General features: G+C 47.0%; 1 protein-coding gene across 5 annotated transcripts in view; it reads left to right on the top strand.

The window, feature by feature from the left end:
* fbxo8 (F-box protein 8) overlaps nt 1–18,428 on the top strand; it is a 56,745-nt gene that overhangs the window by 21,626 nt on the left and 16,691 nt on the right. For 4 of the 5 annotated variants that reach the window (XM_079998601.1, XM_079998605.1, XM_079998602.1 and 1 more), the window contains exon 4: nt 5,021–5,165. In XM_079998601.1, the coding sequence (XP_079854727.1) occupies nt 5,021–5,165 (145 nt within the window). The remainder of the gene's footprint in view (nt 1–5,020; nt 5,166–18,428) is intronic. The other variant, XM_079998604.1, reaches the window with a different exon arrangement.

Genomic DNA, 18,428 nt, shown 5'->3' on the forward strand with positions numbered 1-18,428 from the left:
AGTCCTTATGGCTTGCTGGAAGAAACTCTGTCTTAGACTTTCTGTCCTCGCTGTGTGACTACGGAGTCGCTTGCCCGACCGCAGCAGCTGGAACAGTCCTTTGTTGGGGTGGTGAGGATCCTTCATGATCCTGCGGGCTCTGCTACTACACCTCCAGATGTCTAAGTCCTGCAGGGAGGAGAGTAGTTCCAGTGCTACGTTCGGCTGAACGCACCACCCTCTGCAGGACCAACCTGTCCTGAGCAGTACAGTTTCCAAACCAGGCAGTGATGTTGCCTGTCAAGATGCCCTCCACTGCTCCAGAGTAGAAGGACTTGAGGACCCTCACCGAGACCCAGAATTTCTTTGGCTGCCTGAGGTGGTAAAGACGCTGCCTCGCCTTTCTCACCAGAGTGTCTGTGTGTGTAGTCCATGTTAAATCCTTCGTGATGTGATCTCCGAACTACTTGAAGCTGCTCACCCTGTTGACAGAAGCCCCATTAATCACCAACGGCATGTGCGTCCTTGATTGTAATCCCCTCCAAGTCCACAATCAGCAACTTAGTTTTGCTGACGTTCACGAGCAGGCTGTTGTCCTGGCACCAGAGTGACAGGTCAGCCACCTCCTTGCGGTAGGCCTTCTCATTGTCGTCAGTGATCAGGCCCACCACGACGGTGTTGTCACCATGACTACCATGTTCACCATGTTTTCTGGGGACTCGGTGTTGTTCTCTGGCATCCCAGAAAATATGAGTTTGTCCCACATACAAAATTTTATTTTATTTTTCTAAAACCTCAACCTCTGTTGTGAGACAAATCGCGGACGTTTTTAGATTTGCGTTGTCTTTTTGCATCTCGCCAACCGTGCAGTGCAGGAAATCAAGGCTGGCTTTGATCACGGGAATGTCTTGGAGAAGCGGACCAAGCATGTCCAGCTTCTTGTTAATCTCATCCAAGATATTAACCGCTACAGCGCTGGGGATTAGATCGTCTGTGTCGGTTGCTGAGTCTGTCTTCTTTCTTTTTGCTGGATTGTTCTGGTCCTGGTCCTCTTCCATCACATACCTGTTATAATAATAATGAATATAATTCTTGAGTTCCTACACTTTGGTTTCGCGCATTGCTTTTTCTTTATATCTAAATATATATAAATATATTTTGCAATTTGTGTTGTTATTTGTCTGAGTTGGAGCAGATTTTCTGTGTTATAGTTCGTGCAGCAGGGCGCCGCCATGTTCAATCTGTACTCACTTCCGTCTTCTTGCAAGATCACAGCATGCTGCCATGAGGTCGCGTGAGTGTTCTACCAAATTTGATGTTGATACAGTCAAAATCCATTCTTTTCATTTTGCTGTTTTTTACATTATGCAAATTAGCACAAAATCCATCACGGCGGACTGTTATGGTCTCTGAGGGTTTTTGGATTTTGACTGTGTCAACACAAAATTTGGTATACACAATTGCAGGATTGAGAAACACAATTGTATCATAAATGGGCAAGATTGGTCAGAAAACAAGGCGCCATGAATCAAAATATCTTCGCACAGGGTGGGGATTCGCAGGAAATAGGCCATAACTCAAGCTGTCTTAGAGCAATACTGATTAAACTCAGAGGAGACCTCCCACACTATGCCCTGAACGTACACACCAAATTTTGTTCTGATAAAAAGGGTGGGGGGGTCAATGGCAGAACTTTGAGGGGTGAATACACAAAGAAATGGATTGCGGTTGCTAATACCACTATGAATTGCGCATCAATCTATCAAGCTATCTGCGATGTCTTTGCGTCCGATTCACAAAATATATTGTGTTAATGATTTGACAGCGCAGTGCCTATAAAACATTTAGAAGAAGAATCTTTATTTGTCACGCGACACACCACACTACAACACATACACACACACATGCACATGCTTTGGATGGTGGCCGGTGAAATGTGGCCTCTGCATTTGACCCATCCTGACTTGTCCTTCCTCCAGGGGGGCAGCCAGGAGAAGTGGGCAGCATTCGTCGACGCGGACTATTTAAATAGTATGAGTAAATCTATGATAAAACATACTCTTCCCATAGCTAATTTTTTACACAAATATAATGTGTTAGTACAATGTACTGTGATGAACCTCAAATAAAACCAAAGGTATCATCAAGGAGGGAGACGACAAAAGGACTAACGTTTAACCAATTGTGGCAGTTTCTCCTACCACACACCACCCAAGGGGCGTGTTCAGGCACCTCCATCGCAGAGAAACAGAAGACAGGGTTGTAGACACCAGTTTATTGTAGGGAGTGAGACAGTTGGAATTAACTTGGAGTAGATAGACATGTGTCATGACACAGGCTCCTCTCCTCAGTGTGTGTGTGGGTATGGGGCTTTTACCTGTTGCTCATTAGACCAACCAACGAGCAACAGGTATGCAGCCACTCTGATCCCAATTACTTAGATCCAGGTCAGGTGTGGCTGCGCAAACCACCCTATCCCCACACCACACCAATATTTATTAAATAATAAATAACTAATGTACTTACAAAATCGAGAATTCGGGTTTGGCATCAGTTCATCAGTGGTGGGGGCAGGGTCAGGGACAGACTGTGGCTAAAAAAGGGCCCTGGACCTTTTTACCCAGACCAGCCCACCACAACCAGCCTGTCGATACTCCACCACCCCCACCACATTGATGCATGTGCAAACACACCAGCCCTTGATACCACCACTTAGCATATAATCCATCCTACCATCCATCCATTATGCACATATGCATAATGGATGGATACTCTAGGCTACTCTAACACTAAAACGAAGATATTTTAAGAGCAAAGGTTTGTTGCCAGCAGACCACCTGTGATGATACCATGATAGATTCAGACAGTCTGTGTTTCATGATTGTCTATGTTTAAACAGGCTGTAAAGTCTATCTATTTAAACACAGGAAATAATTCAGATAATTGCCAATTTGATCACTTTGACCATGAAACTTGAAGGACTTGCTCTTCAGGGCAGGTCTATAAACAATAAATAATTACAAACATCGGGTACTGACTGTGCACATTTATACTTCTAAAGTGCAGTTAAACAATAGATATTTAAATAAACAAACAAACAATCTCTAAATAATATCTAAAATTTAACAAAAATTAAGTACTGTACATTTTTTGGCCTGCTGCTAAGGCACAGACCATTACTCCTGGCCTCGGTATTGCTTGTCTATAAATTATAAATAATATTTAAATTTGATATTTCCAATGCTTGAAGGCAGCACAGTAGCATTTTTGACAGGCCTTGAATGCAGCAGTGCTAACTTTGAAAAAAATCCCTTGCAACTTGGAGAAACAAACGCTGTTGCGCGTCCCTTACAGTGTTAAATGCTACTCACAAACATTAATGTTGGTGCATATTCCCGGGATAAGAAGGATCCTGAACTGCAATTTCATTTCACGAATGGATAGTTACGTGGCTGGGTGGATTATTTGGAAGAGAGAATTGGTAAGTAAAGTCAATAATAATGATATTTAGCGGCTGATTTTTCTCGTTCTTTTCACCATCATTTACACTTTTAATCGTATAAGACTTTATTCATTTATTAACTGTATATTGATATATTCAGGTGCCAAAATCTGAGAATTCGCTGCTTTTCTGCTATGTTAGGTCATCATACATTATTTGTTTTCTATCAGTCAAGCAGGTTGTAAATTCACCTTCAAGAGTTTTCTGACATTTTGCAGAACAAAAGATTTAATTACTGCTGCGGCTGGCGTATGAGTTGTTGACACAAGGGGAATACAACCTGTGTCTACTGTGTAGCAGAGCAAAACCTTGCTCACTACACACACTATACAGACCACACGTCATTTCGTGTGTTCATACCTAAATATACACTCAGTAGTTGTCAGGTTTTTATTTTATTTTTTTGTATTTTTAACACTGTGTTGGGTAAATCGTAATGCTTCACAAAGCTTTATTAATAGTGAATTAGATGATTATGTCATAAAGCGTCTTACTCTAAAACTCATCTCGTTCCATTACCGGAGCTCAAGTCTTTGAACGTTGGCGTGTCTGTGAAGCGCGAAGGTTTGGCTACTTTCAGTCAATCATTCATTGGATTTTCACTTTTTTCTGCTCCGTATGTGGAGACACTTTTAGCCTGAAAAATTCAGAGGAAAATAATAAAAAACCCCAAATCCTATGGGAATGACACCTAATAATAATGTCAAAATATAATTCGTTATATAAGAGCCTTTTTTTGCTTCTTTTTTTTATCTTGCACAATTACCACCAGCAGCTACAGACGGTTATAGCATCACTCTAACCGCATGTGGCTATTAGCGCTGGTGTTTGTGAATTAGATGCTATTTGCAATGAGGCTCATTTGCATAGAAAGTGGCCATTTTACACTAAATGCATGCATAATACCTCATTTAAATACACACAAATTGCACTGGCGCACCAACACGCTATTTGTGTGGCAGCGCAGTTAGCGGTGCATTTCACAGTTTTGCGGGTGCTTTGTGAATGAGACGCATGCTTTTTCTGTTATTTTCGCCGGTTTAGTGGCCACAAAGGCCGCGCAATTGCTCTGTGAATTACCCCCTCAGTGTGCAATTATTTAAATGCTGCATACATTATGATGATACAAGTTTGTGATTGGTCTCACTCCTTCTTTAAACAGAATTAAACTAGCTGATGGGACTTTGCTCGGTTTTGTGAATCCCGAAACCCACTCGTTGCTGCTCACAGCTTGTATTTTGGCCGATTTAGCTACCTCTTTCTGTTGAGCGCAAAAAGGTTTGAACCCGTGAATTCCTGTCACCAGAAGTATATTTCAGACCTGTGGGACTTTGATTTTCCTAAAGGTTCACATGTAAGGTTCACACTCCTGCTCCTAGTAAGGATGAGTCAAATGCAGACGACAAATTTCCCCCAGGGATTAATGAACAAATTTCACCAAATTTCTTTGGAGTAGTGCAAAAGTTTGTGCGATACATTTTAAACCTCTTTTTCCTTTTTCACCCATCCATCTCTTTCTGTCTGTTCTGGTGACCGCAGGAAAAGCACAGTGTGGTTTTATCGATCTGGAGATGCTGCCGCCAGAACTCAGCATCACCATACTGTCTTATCTCAACGCTACTGATTTGTGCCTGGCAGGCTGCGTCTGGCAGGGTCTGGGCCATGACGAGTACCTCTGGCAAGGGTAAGAATGTATGTGTTTGGTGTGTGTCTGTGTTTAACCCATCATTGTTTAAGCACTTCCCTGCTTCATTAACCCTCTGTCTCAGCTACCTGTTAAGGATACGGTCCGGTGAACCCAAATGCAGGACATAACACAAGGATCAGGGTCTGGGTACAGACAGGGAATTAGGGTCTGGGTACGGACAGGGAATCAGGATCGGGAACAGGCCGGGAATCAGGAACACGCAGGGAATCGGGGTCCAGGAACAGGCAGGAAATCAGTATTGTAGACAAGAATGCAGAGAATTCAACACACACACACACACACACAAACACACACACACACACACACACACACAGACACACACACACACACACACAGTGAATGGGGAATTGGAGTGACGAGGAAGGTGAATACAGGTGGTGAGATTGCTAACTGAGGATGTGACACCAGAGACAGACAGAGGGAGCCAGAGAGACAGATAGAAAGCAAGAGCAGAGCAGGATCCTGACAGTATCCCCCCCTCAAGGGACAGCTCCCATACGTCCAGGCCAGGGAAACAAGAGGGAATTAACTGAGCAGGGCGGGTGGAGGGGTCCGGAGGTGGGACCAAGCCTTAGTAGAAGTGTAAGGCCGCTCAAGAACTGGAAGAACGTTGGGAGAGGCAGCCAATAGCTCAGGAACTGGAACGCAGTGGGCCAAGGGAGAGGCAGCCAACAGCTCGGGAACTGGAGCAGAGTGGACCTTGGGAGAGGCGGCCGACGGCTCGGGAACCAGAGTGGAGTGGACCTTGAGAGAGTCAGCCCACGGTGCGTGAACTGGAGCGGAGTGGACCTTGGGAGAGGTGGCCCACGACTCAGGAACTGGAACGGACTGGACCTCGGGATAGGCGGCCGATGGCTTGGGAACTGGAACGGACTGGACATCGGGAAAGTCAGCCAACGGCCCGGGAACTGGAACGGACGGTCGACGGCTCGGGAACTAGAACGGACTGGAACACGGGAGAGGCGGCCGACGCCTGGGGAACTAGAACAGACTGGACCTTGGGAGAGGCGGCCGATGCCTCGGGAACTGGAACGGACTGGACCTCGGTAGAGGAGGCCGACGACTCAGAAAACGCGCTGCGCCTTGGTGGGAGAGGCTGACAGCTCAGGAACGTGCTGCGCCCCGACAGGGGAGACACGGCTCTGGAACAGGAACCGGTGGAGCCTCATCAGGATCGGCGAATGACTCAGGAACGTGCTGAGCCTCGGCAGTTGAGGCTGACAGTTCGGGAACAGGGCGAGTCTCAGTGGGATCGGTCAACGACTCAGGAACGTGCTGAGCCTTGACAGGAAAGACTGATGGCTCGGGAACGGGCTGGACCTCGGGAGAGTGGACTGACGGCTCGGGACCAGGAACAAGACAAGCCTTGAGCAGAATCGGCCAACGACTCAGAAATGTGTTGAGCCTTGGCAGAGGAGGTTGATGGCTCGGGAACGGGGTGATCCTCAGCAGGATTGGCCAACAACTCAGGAAAGTGCTGAGCCTCGGCAGGGGAGGCTGAGGGCTCTGGAACAGGAACGGGGTGAGCCTCAGCAGGATCGGCCAACGACTCAGGAAGGTGCAGAGCCTCGGCAGTGAAGGCTGAAATGACAGACTTTGGAAAAAAGGGAGGCGGAGAAGGGTGGGCATATCATTTCCATTTGTTAAACGCTAACAGCTGCTTCCAGGAGATAGTGAGTGGCTCTTCGCTTTCAAACACGTCCTTGGTAACTCAGAAGTCATGCCACAGACTGTGGCACTGGGGTGCCGGGCCGAGGAGACTGCGGAGTGCCGGGCTGGGCCGTGAAGGCTGGGGAGCCAGCAACAGGCAGGGAGTCCGGATCCAGGAACAGGCAGGGAATCCGGATCCAGGGACAGGCAGGGAATCCAGATCCAGGGACAGGCAGGGAATCAGGGTCCAGCAACAGACAGGGAATCTGGATCATTGACAACACAGATATTTCAATTGACACAGAGACACACACAGCAATCTGACAGAGACAGAGTGAGTGGGAACCAGTTAAATACAATTGGAGTGACAAGGAAGGTAAAGACAGGTGGTGAGATTGCTGACTGGGGACAGGTGTGCAGTGGCAGGGATGTGACACCAGAGACGGACAGAGGGAGCCAGAGATAGCGAGAGGGAGACAGAGACAGATAGAAAGCAGGAGCAGAGCGGGATCCTGACACTACCTGGGATGCGGAACCCTCCCCAAAATCTACTGTACCGTGTCTATCTTTTTACACTCTGGACTTGGTCTCTCTTCACTCTTACTGTCTGTTACTTTCACTCTTATGTTAACACACTTTAGTGTTACTCTACAACTATTTTATACATCATATTTAAGCCATGAAGACGTTACAATTACTGCTTTCATTATTTGTTTTGCTATTTTATTATTTGTATTACTACCTTGAATTTGTATTGCTATTTTATTAATATTACTTGTGCACCTATTCCATTCTGCGTACATTTTTCAATCGTAAATTTTCTTGAGCAATTGTTGCCACAGCAGTTTTCTTCAGGGCTGGGTTGGGTCAGATTACTTTGAAATAGTAGTAGTAATTTGACATGCATATGCATACACTGGATGTAAGGTCAAACTCCTTATGCTGATACAGTGAAATGCAGATGCAATTTGACCTGACCTCTTAACCGTTTGAAATTAAACATGACACCTTTCTTCAAAAGAAAAGTAGCCATTTTGTTTTTACAATGTCTACATAATAATAATAATAATAATAATAATAATAATAATAATAAAAAAGGCGCTGTGAGAAAGTTTGGAAACCCTTCTGCATTATTGTTCCTTTTTAAAAATGCTAGCGCATAACCATTCAAAATGTAAGACTTTCGAGGACTCACTCTTTGTTAGTTTTCTCAGTCACAGTCCTGAAACCCTGCCCCTCGCCGGCTCGCTGTTCACTGTTTATTGAAAGTTTATTAATATTGCACGTGTCTTGTGTCCAAATTGCATCAAATTCAACACTGCACGTCCTTGGTATCCCAGTAATATACCCGTCAAGTGTGAAGTCGATTGGATGAATGGTTGTCGACATAATTGAAGGAGATAGACATACAGACAGACTGACAGACAGACAGACAGACAGATTCCTGCCTTTATAGTTAGATGATTACTAATACCCAGGCTGAGCTGATTTACTTGTTAGGGCTTCAGCATCAGGTGAATGTAGTTCCAGGGTTTAGATATTTATTCTGAGGTCACTTCATGACTTTGTGCTATGCCTTTTAAATTATCAGGCTGTTCTATTTTGAAATTGTAGAAAGTAAGAAATTGTAAGAAAGGTGCCATGTTTAACTTTATCTAGTTTAGAAGCCTCCATTCACTTAGATATTCATTGTAGCATTTTGAACCGGGGTTCCATAACTTTTGCATTCCACTATAACTAGGGGGCTACGCACAGAAGACCAGTCTAGCTGAACAAATCGACACACTCCTTTCCCTACGCTTAAGGAAAGCAGTTGTTTTGTTTTAATTGGTTCTTTTAACTCTTTTGAATCTCTGTATTGTATTATCAATGGTTAAGCCCTAGTGTTGTGGGGCAAACTAAAACCTCCATAAATTATTTTTCTGAGTTACTATCCATTGTTATGCCAAAATATGATCATGGTATCATACATGTATCATCCATCCATCCATCCATTTTCCACCGTTTATCTGGGGCTGGGTTGTGGTGGCAGCAAGCTGAGCAAGGAGCTCCAGGCCCCCTTCTCCCCGGCAATGTTTTCCAGTGCCTCCTGGGGGACCCCGAGGCGTTCCCAGGCCAGCTGGGATATATAATCCCTCCAGCGCGTTCTGGATGTACCCCGTGGCCTCCTACCAGTTGGACATGCCCAGAAAACCTCCAAGGGAAGGCACCCAGGAGGCATCCTGATCAGATACCCAAACCACCTCAACTGGCTCCTTTCAAACCGAAGGAGCAGCAGCTCTACTCCGAGCTTCCTCCGAATGTCCGAGCTCATCACCCTTTCTTTAAGGCTGAGCCCAGCCACCCTATGGAGTAAACTAATTTCGGCCTCTTGTATTCGCGATCTATTTCTTTCGGTCACTACCCAAAGCTCATGACCATAGGTGAGTGTTGGGACGTAGTTGGACTAGTAAATTGAGAGCTTTGCTTTCTGGCTCCACTCCCTCTTTACCACAATGATCCGGTACAACGCCCGCATCACTGCTGACGCCGCATCGATCCGCCTGTCCGTCTCACGCTCCATTTTCCCCTCACTTGTGAACAAGATCCCGAGATACTTGAATTCCTTCACTTGGGGCAGCAACTCGCTCCCAACCCAGAGGGAGCAATCCACCGTTTTCTGACAGAGAACCATGGCCTTAGACTTTGAGGTGCTGACTCTCATCCTGACCGCTTCACACTCAGCTGCAAACCACCCCAGTGCGTTCTAGAGGTTACGGTCTGATGAAGACAACAAAACCACATCATCTGCAAAAACCAGAGATGCAATTCTGAGGTTTCCAAACTGGACACTCTCCTCACCTCGGCTGCGCCTTGAGATCCTGTCCATGAATATCACAAACAGAATCGGGGACAAGGGGCAACCTTGACGGAGTACAACACCCACTGAGAATGTGTTTGACTTTGTGCCGAGAGCGCGAACACGGCTTTCACTTTGGTTGTACAAGGCCTGGATGGCTCGTACCAACAGCCCCGGTACCCTGTACTCCCTCAGTACCCCCTATAGGATCCCACGAAGGACATGGTCGAAAGCCTTCTCCAGGTCCAAAAAACACATGTAGACTGGATGGGCAAACTCCCACGAGCCCCCCCAGCAACCCTGCAAGGGTAAAGAGCTGGTCCTCCGTTCCAGGTCCAGGACAGAATCCGCATTGCTCCTCCTGAATCTGAGGTTCGACAATCGGCCGGAGCCTCCTTTCCAGCACCCTGGAGTAAACTTTCCCGTGGAGGCTGAGCAGTGTGATACCCCTATAATTGGAGCACCCCCTCTGGTCTCCTTTTTAAAAATGGAAACCACCACCCCGGTCTGCCACTCCACAGGTACTGTACACGACACTGAAGAGGCGTGTCAGCCAAGACAGCCCAACAATGTCCAGAGCCTTTAGCATCTCAGGGCAAATCTCATCCACCCCCGGCACCTTGCCACCGAGGAGCTTTTTGACTGCCTCAGCGACCTCTGCCAGGTATATGGACAGGACTTCCCCCGAGTCTTCAGACTCTGCCTCTTTCCCTGAGGACGTATTGATCGGGTTCAGGAGTTCCTCAAAGTGCTCTTTCCACCGCCCGACAATATCCCCAGTCCCGGTTAGCAGTTCTCCTCCCCGGCTGAACACAGCCTGAGCCAAGCCCTGCTTTCACTTTCTGAGTCGCCGAACAGTTTGCCAGAACTTCCTTGAGGCCAACCGAAAGTCCTTCTCCATAGCCTCCCCAAACTCCTGCCACACCCGGGTTTTTGCTTCAGTGACCGCCGAAGCCGCAGCCCTTCTAGCCTGCCGATACCTGTCTGCTGCCTCGGGAGACCCCTGGACCAGCCGAGCCCGAAAGGCCTCCTTCAGCTTGACGGCTTCCTTCACCGCTGGTGTCCACCAACGGGTTCTTGGGTTGCTGCCACAACAGGCACCAACTACCTTCCAACCACAGCTCTAGCAGCCGGCTCTGCAATGGAGGTTTTGAACATAACCCACTTAGATTCCATGTCCCCAACCTCCCCCGGGATGCGTGAAAAATTCTTCCGGAGGTGGGAGTTGAAGACCTCACAGACAGGGGCATCCACCAGGCGTTTGGGTTTACCAGATCTGTCTGGCGGCCTCCCCCGCCATCTGATCCAACTCACCACCAGGTGGTGACAGTTGATAGCTCTGCTCCACTCTTCAAGTTCAAGTTCAAGAGATTATTTGTCACATACACATACATACGGTCATACATATCTGCAGTGAAATGTCATGACACCCGGTGATTACGCACAATACGCACAATAAGCTCTAAAAATACAAAAAAATACCAAAATGTGCGTAATCGACACAAGGTGCTCCCAAGTGTCCAAGACACACGGCCGCAGATCTGATGACACGACCACAAAGTCGATCGTCGATCTTTGACCTAAGGTGGTCTGGTACCACGTACACTTATGAGCCATCCTATACTCGAACATGGTGTTCGTTATGGCCAATCAATAACTAGCACAGAAGTCCAATAACCAAAGCAACACTCAGATTCAGATCAGGCAGGCCGTTCCTCGCAATCACTCCCTTCCAGGTTTCTCCATCGTTGCCCATGTGAGCGTTGAAGTCTCCCAGCAGAACTATAGAGTCCCTAGGCGAAGCCCCTTCCAGGACGCCACCCAGAGACTCCAAGAAGGCCAAAAACTCTGAACTGGTGTTCAATGCATAAGCACACACAACAGTCAGAGCTTTCCCCCTAGCAACTTGTAGTCGCATAGAGGCGACCCTCTCGTTCACTGGAGAGAACTCCAACACATCAGCACTCAGCCAGGGGCTCATGAGTATCCCCACACCCGCCCGGCGCCTCTCACCCTCGGCAACTCCGGAAAAGGAGAGAGTCTAGCACCTCTCCAGGAGTTGGGTTCCAGAGCCAGTGCTGTGCGTAGAGGTGAGCCCAACTATATCTAGTTGGTACCGTTCCACCTCCCGCACCAGCTCCGGCTCCTTTCCCGCCAGAGAGGGGACATTCCACGTCCCTATAACTAGTCTAAAATGCAGAGGATCAGCAGGCCCAGGCCCCTGCCTTTGCCTGCTGCCCGGCTGACATTGCACCCGACCCCAGCACCTATCCCTGCAGGTGGTGGGTCCACAGGGTGGTGGCTCCATGGTATTTTTTCGGGCTGTGCCCTGCCGAGCCCCATGGGTCAAAGCCCGGCCACCAGAAGCTCGCCAGCGAGCTCCCCCCCCAGGTCTGGCTCCAGGAGGGAGCCACAATATCATACAAAAGTCAGAAAAATTACCCAACACATGTAAAAAGACACACTTTGGATTTAGTATTATTAATATTTTTTATATATATTGTATACTATATTATCTCCAGTAACAGCTATAACTGTAGAACCTTGATCTGAAAATGTCACATCAGCTGAATCTGTTGCATCTATTAAAGGTTATCTTATCATTTTTAACCTCTTGCATATGAGTAACTAACCCACTCTTGTCGTATTACATTGTAATACTAGAAGAGGCACTTTTCTACATGCTCTGCTATTAATATATGCATGTGTATGTACCATTTTGAAAGAATGCGTGTGTTGTGTTTTCTATTTATTTTTCTTTCATTCCTGCCTGCTCTTTTTTTAATCAGACTTCTTTATATTTTTTTATGTGTTTTTTATTTATTGATTTATTTTCATTACTCTTCATTACTCTCTGAAAATGACTTTGGGCTGGCGTCCGTGCGTTGGTTCGGGGCGTGGTTGTGGGTTCTGGGGCTCGGGTTGGGGGCGGGGGGTGTGGGTTGCTGGTTTGGGTCTCGGCCCAGTTCGGGTCTCGGCCCAGCCAGGGCTTGTTTGTCCTTCTGCGTTCTGTGGTGGGGGTGGCCCGTCGAGTCCTGCCGTTCCGTCTGGTCCTGTCAACCAGGGTCCTGAACCTGGCTGGCTGTCCTTTGGAGGGGGGCAGTCTCCTGTCGTCACACCGGGCTGCCCAGGTACCTGCCCACTGGTGCTCTCGGTGAGCATGGTGCTCATTGCTGGGGGGTCGGGCTGTGGTTGGGGGTGCCCTCTATCACCCTCTGTTCTGTGGTCCGCATGCTTGGCGGCTGGGGGCTGACCAGGGGCCTGATGCCTGGCATCACAGAGCTGCCTGGCATGGCAGAGGCTCATGGCGGACTGCGTTCGTGGCTGATCGCTGTAGGTTGGCTGCCACCAGGTACGGGAGGTGGGCACGCTGAGGCACGGTTGGGTCCAGGGGGAGGGGGTCCGCGTGGTTGCTCCCTGGCCTGCTGCGCCCCTGGATCAATCCGGTCGCGATTGGCCTATCTCTCCCAGTGCCAAAACTCATACTCTGCACATAAACCACACAATGGACCAAGGGCTTGAAGGATGGGCGGGGTGCAAGCTATGTTGGTGGGGATGCGGCAGGCAGCTGCCATCTTGCCTGTCACACTCCTGCCCAAGTGTGCTTCTCGTCCGTCCCGAAATTTTAATCCCACTCACATGAGCTTAGAACACATACACTTGCACACCAATCCTACTCCAAACAACACTCCACTTCTGCTTCTCTGCAGCGGGTGCCCTGGGGGCTGGGGGTGGTGGAGGGCCTGTATCTGGCGGCCAGCTGGCATCGGCGCGGGGGGCAGGTAACATCGAGGTGCCCCACACTGGGCACACGCTGCTACATGTATGGGCATTTGGCACTCATGCCGGATGGGGCGTCTGGTCCCTGGGCCATGGGTGGGCCTGGGAGTCATGCTGGCTTGTCGGTCTGTCGCAGTGGGGCCGGGATCCGGGCCTGCGGTCCGTGCCTTGCGCCCGCTGTCCGGGTTCTGTGCCTGCGGCTGCGTCTTGTGCCAGCGCCTGGGGGTTGGTTGTATGTGTGCGCCCCTGGGGTGCTGGACCTAATTTACTGTTTTTCAATACATGTTGTCGTCCAATGTTTATGTTTTTGTGTAAATGTTGTTTGCTTCTGTGTTTATTTGTCTCCCCAGTGGGGATTTCCCCCCTCTTGGAGGATTGATTAGTTGTTTATAGACCCAAACGTGATAAATAGTTCTCCAAGGAGAGGGCTTGGTGGTGGTTGTCTATAACCAAAAACTGTGCTCTTGTCATTCTACAGGTCATCCGCAGGACAGAGTTATTGCAGCAGTTCTTGATGATTTATGAATTAATAAAGATTTGCATTGCAGGTTGAGAACTTGAACTCCACTTGCAGACTAACTCTGTCCTAGATGCAATGGAATACAAATACTCGGTGTTGTATGCCCAGCATGCTGACAGCACAGGTTAAAAAAAAAGAAAAAAATGAAAATGACTTTGGGGCAATATAAGTGCTCTCTGAACAAAATCAATTTGATTTGATTTCTGTTAATATTATTATAATTCCAATACTATAATACTATATTATACTAGCTACACTATACTATACTGTACTGTACTATCTTACATTAGTATTACATGTATTATCTTATCATAGATATTTTACAATATAGCCTTTACATCATACAAGCATATGCTATCATACTTTACGATACACCATATCACTTGCTACTAGTACTGTATATTGTTACCAGCACTTATTACTATATACTTATGCAACATACTGTGCTTACTTTAGAATAACTACCACCTGCCTGTATTGGGCTGCCAAGTTAGCATAAGTCAGCTGCGCACAACTACTCCCTGTGAACTACAATTTGTAGATGTGAACCTATACCTGTAATTTTCTTTTATTTCTTTTTTTCTTTTTTAATTTCTCTGTGCTGTCAACTTCACAATACCTGAATTTACCTTCATCTTAATTGGAATAAAATTGGTCATTGTAATGAGACTAGCAGACAGGTTAAGGCAAAGTATAATGAAATAAAAATGCAAAAATAAATGTTGGACCAGACTGCCGTGCCATTCAGCAAGGTACCCTACTCAGGCAGGATTCTTTCTCAGGAATCACATGGCCTGGTATAGGGCTGTCCTATTTGGGTCTCCCTACCCCCAAATTGCACCATGCCTACGCTTAAACCATGAGTGAATACATAATATTAGCAAAAGTCAGGTGCATATATTTGTTTGTTTGTTTGTTTGTTTGTTAATGGACTGATGTTAATGGCCTGGCATTAACTATAGCTGTGACTTTGTCCATTAATGATGTCAGGACCTCATGGGTTAGTTTTACGGTTCCGTGTTTGAGGAGTCCAATATGTGGGAGTGGATGATCGGAATTATGCTCCGCACTAAACATGGAACGGCAAAACTTACTCTTGAGGTCCTAACAACATTCATGGCGGAAGTCACAGCTATAGTTAAAGCCAGGCCATGAACATCAGTCTCCACAGACCCAGAGCAGCCAGCTATCCTTACTCCAGTTACTCTGCTTACCCAGAAGGTCGGTACACCTCCTATCCTCCGGACTTTTCAAATGATAGGGAACTCTTCAGACATCAATGTCGAAAAGTCCAGAGTCTGTCTAACACCTTCTGGGAACAGTGGAAACGGGAGTATATTGGCAATCTGCAGGGTGCCACATCTGGAGAAACTAAAGGCCAATCATGCAGGAGAGGGATGTTGTCATGCTGCAGGACAACCAAGCGAAGAGGAATAACTAGCTTCTTGGCTTTGTTACAAAAACCTTTCCCAGCGACAATGGGAAGGTAAGGAAGATTGAAGTGAGTCAGCAGGAAAGGTACAGCGAGGCTCTTCCTTAGACCTGTCTCGGAGGTCGTCGTCCTTCTGTCCAAGGAACTGTGAGGTAAGGCATCCAGTCTACGCCCCACTTACTTCTTAAAGTGCCAGTCCCAAAGTTTTTCATTTTAATAAATGTCTGTTAAGTAACTATCGCTGAATGAGGTAACACAAAGGTGATTGAGCCTATGGCCCACTGATGAAAGCCCTTTTATTTGCAGTAGTGTGAGTACTTAAGAACTGTGTCTGTGTCAACATTCCAAGGAAAGATCACAAGTGACACACAGTTAGTGACGCGTTTACATTTAGAACTCACTTGTGTGTGAAGTGGCGTACTTTACAATGTGTTTTATCGCTGGAATGAGTAATAATCTATAAATACGTTGTCTATTATTAGGAGGAAGGCGGTACAGGTTGAGGTGAGGATGCAAGGAGGCTGCAAGGATATTTTCACAATGTATAAATGAACATTTTGAGTGTTCTGAGATTGGCACTTTTACGTATCGGTTCCTGGTAGTTTGACAGATGCCACACGCAGAGTGTTCTGTTTGTCCTGAATTAAGCTTTAATCGAGGATCCCCGCCTTACAAATAATGGAGTTTGGTGCCGACTACTGGCCGTTTATATGCATCGTCTGTACTTAAGTTCTGTCCCACCCAATTCGGCATTGTTATATCACAGCACTGTGATATCCCAATCGGCATTGTGACATCGTAATGCTGAGACATTCCAAATCAACCAGTCGGACTAACACTACATTTGGGGAAGGTAGCATTGTGGCATCTCCTTCCATTCTCTTCGTTATTGCCCTTGAAGCTGATTTTTTTTTGTCTGGGCACACATTATAAGAGTTATGACAACTTTTTAACAAGTTATTTGCATAGAGATTGATCATCTCGCCTCTCTCACTTTTTCACCAAACTGTCCAACCTGAGCTGTCCCTCTAATGTACTCATTCTTAATCCTGTCCTTCCTTGTCACTCACAATGAAAATCTCAACATCCTCAACTCTGCCACCTCCAATTCAGCCTCCTGCTTTTTTGTCAATGCCACCGCCCCTAAACCGTACAACATAGCTGGTCCCACTACCGTCCTGTAGACCTTACCCTTCACTCTTGCTGGAACCCTTCTGTCACAGATCACTCAGCTCCAGCTCCGGACACTCTTCTTCACCCACTCCACCCTGCCTGTACTTTCTTCTTCACCTCTCTCCCGCACTCTCTGCTGCTTTGGATGGTCGACCCCAAGTACTTGAACTCATCCGCCTTCTCCACCTCCACTTCTTGCATTCTCAGCTTTTTGCCACCCTCCCTCCCCTTCAGGCACATGTATTCTGTCTTACTCCTGCTGACTTTCATTCCTCTTCTCTCTAATGCATGCCTCCACTTCTCCAGGCTCTCCTCAACCTGCTCCCTAATCTTGCTACAGATCACAATGTCATCAGCGAACATCATAGTCCATGGCGATGATGCCTGATTTAATCTGTTAACCTGTCCATCACCATTGCAAGCAAGAAACGGCTCAGAGGTGATCCTTGATGCAATCCCACCTCCACCTTGAATGCCTTCGTCATGCCTACTGTACACCTTACTACTGTCTGACTGCCCTCATGCATCAGTAGTACTCTTTCCTGGCATGAAGCCATACTGCTGCTCGCTGATCCCCACCTCTCCTCTTAACCTAGCCTCCACTACCCTTTCCCATAGCTTCATGCTGTGGCTGATCAACTTGATTCCCCTGTAGTTATTACAGTTCTGTATGTCTTTCTTATTCTTGAAGATGGGTACCAGTACAATTCTTCTCCACTCCTCCGGCATCCTCTCCCTTTCCAGGATGATAAACAGTCTGTTAAACAGCCTTGTTAGGAACACCACTGCCATCTCACCTAAACATTTCCATGCTTCCCCGGGTGTGTTATCTGGGCCAACTGCCTTTCTACCCTTCATCTTCTTTAATGCTGTTCTCACCTCATCCTTGCTAATTTGCTGCACTTCTTGATCCACTATCCCCACATCATCCACTCTTCTCTCCCTCTCATTTTCTTCATTTATCAACTCCTCAAAGTACTCCTTCCACCTTCTCAACACACTAGTCAGCACATTCCCATCATTTTCCTTCATCACCCTAACCTGCTGTACATCCATCCCAGCTTGGTCCCTTTGTCTTGCCAGTCGGTACAAGTCCTTTTCTCCTTCCTTACTGTCCAACCTCTCATACATCTCGTCGTATGCCTTTTCCTTTTCCTTTGCCACTGCCACTTCTCTCTTCGCCTTGCGCAGCTAGTACTCCTGTCTACTTTCTTCATCTCGCTGACTATTCCATTTCTTCTTCGCCAACCTCTTCTGCTCTATGCGCTCCTGTACTTCCTCATTCCACCACCAAGAGTCCTTGTCTTCCTTCTTCTTCCCGCATGATACACAGAGTACCTTCTTGGCCGTCTCCCTCACCACTTCTGCAGTTGTTTCCCAGTCATCTGTTCATTCCCACCTATTGCCTGCCTTACCTCTTTCCTAAATTGCATGCAACACTCCTTTTTCAACTTCCACCATTTTATCTTTGGCTTTTCTTTCACTCTCTTCCTCTTCTTGGCCTCCAGAGTCATCCTACAGACCACCATCCGATGCTGCCTAGCAACACACTCCCCTAGCACCACTTTGCAGTCTCTAATCTCTTTCAGATTGCACCTCCTGCATAAGATGTAGTCAACCTGTGTTCACCTTCCTCCACTCTTGTATGTCACCCTGTGTTCCTCCCTCTTCTTGAAATACGTATTCACAACAGCCAATTCCATCCCTTTGGCGAAATCCACCACCATCTGCCCTCCCACATTCCCCTCCTTCCTCAAAAATAGTTAGTCTAAATGGCAGATTAGGATGTCATAATGTTGCAACCGATTATGAATGTCACAGCATTACAGTGTCACAATGCCTACT

The sequence above is a fragment of the Zeus faber genome (genome assembly GCF_960531495.2).
Source record: "Zeus faber genome assembly, chromosome: 4".
Taxonomy (NCBI): domain Eukaryota; kingdom Metazoa; phylum Chordata; class Actinopteri; order Zeiformes; family Zeidae; genus Zeus; species Zeus faber.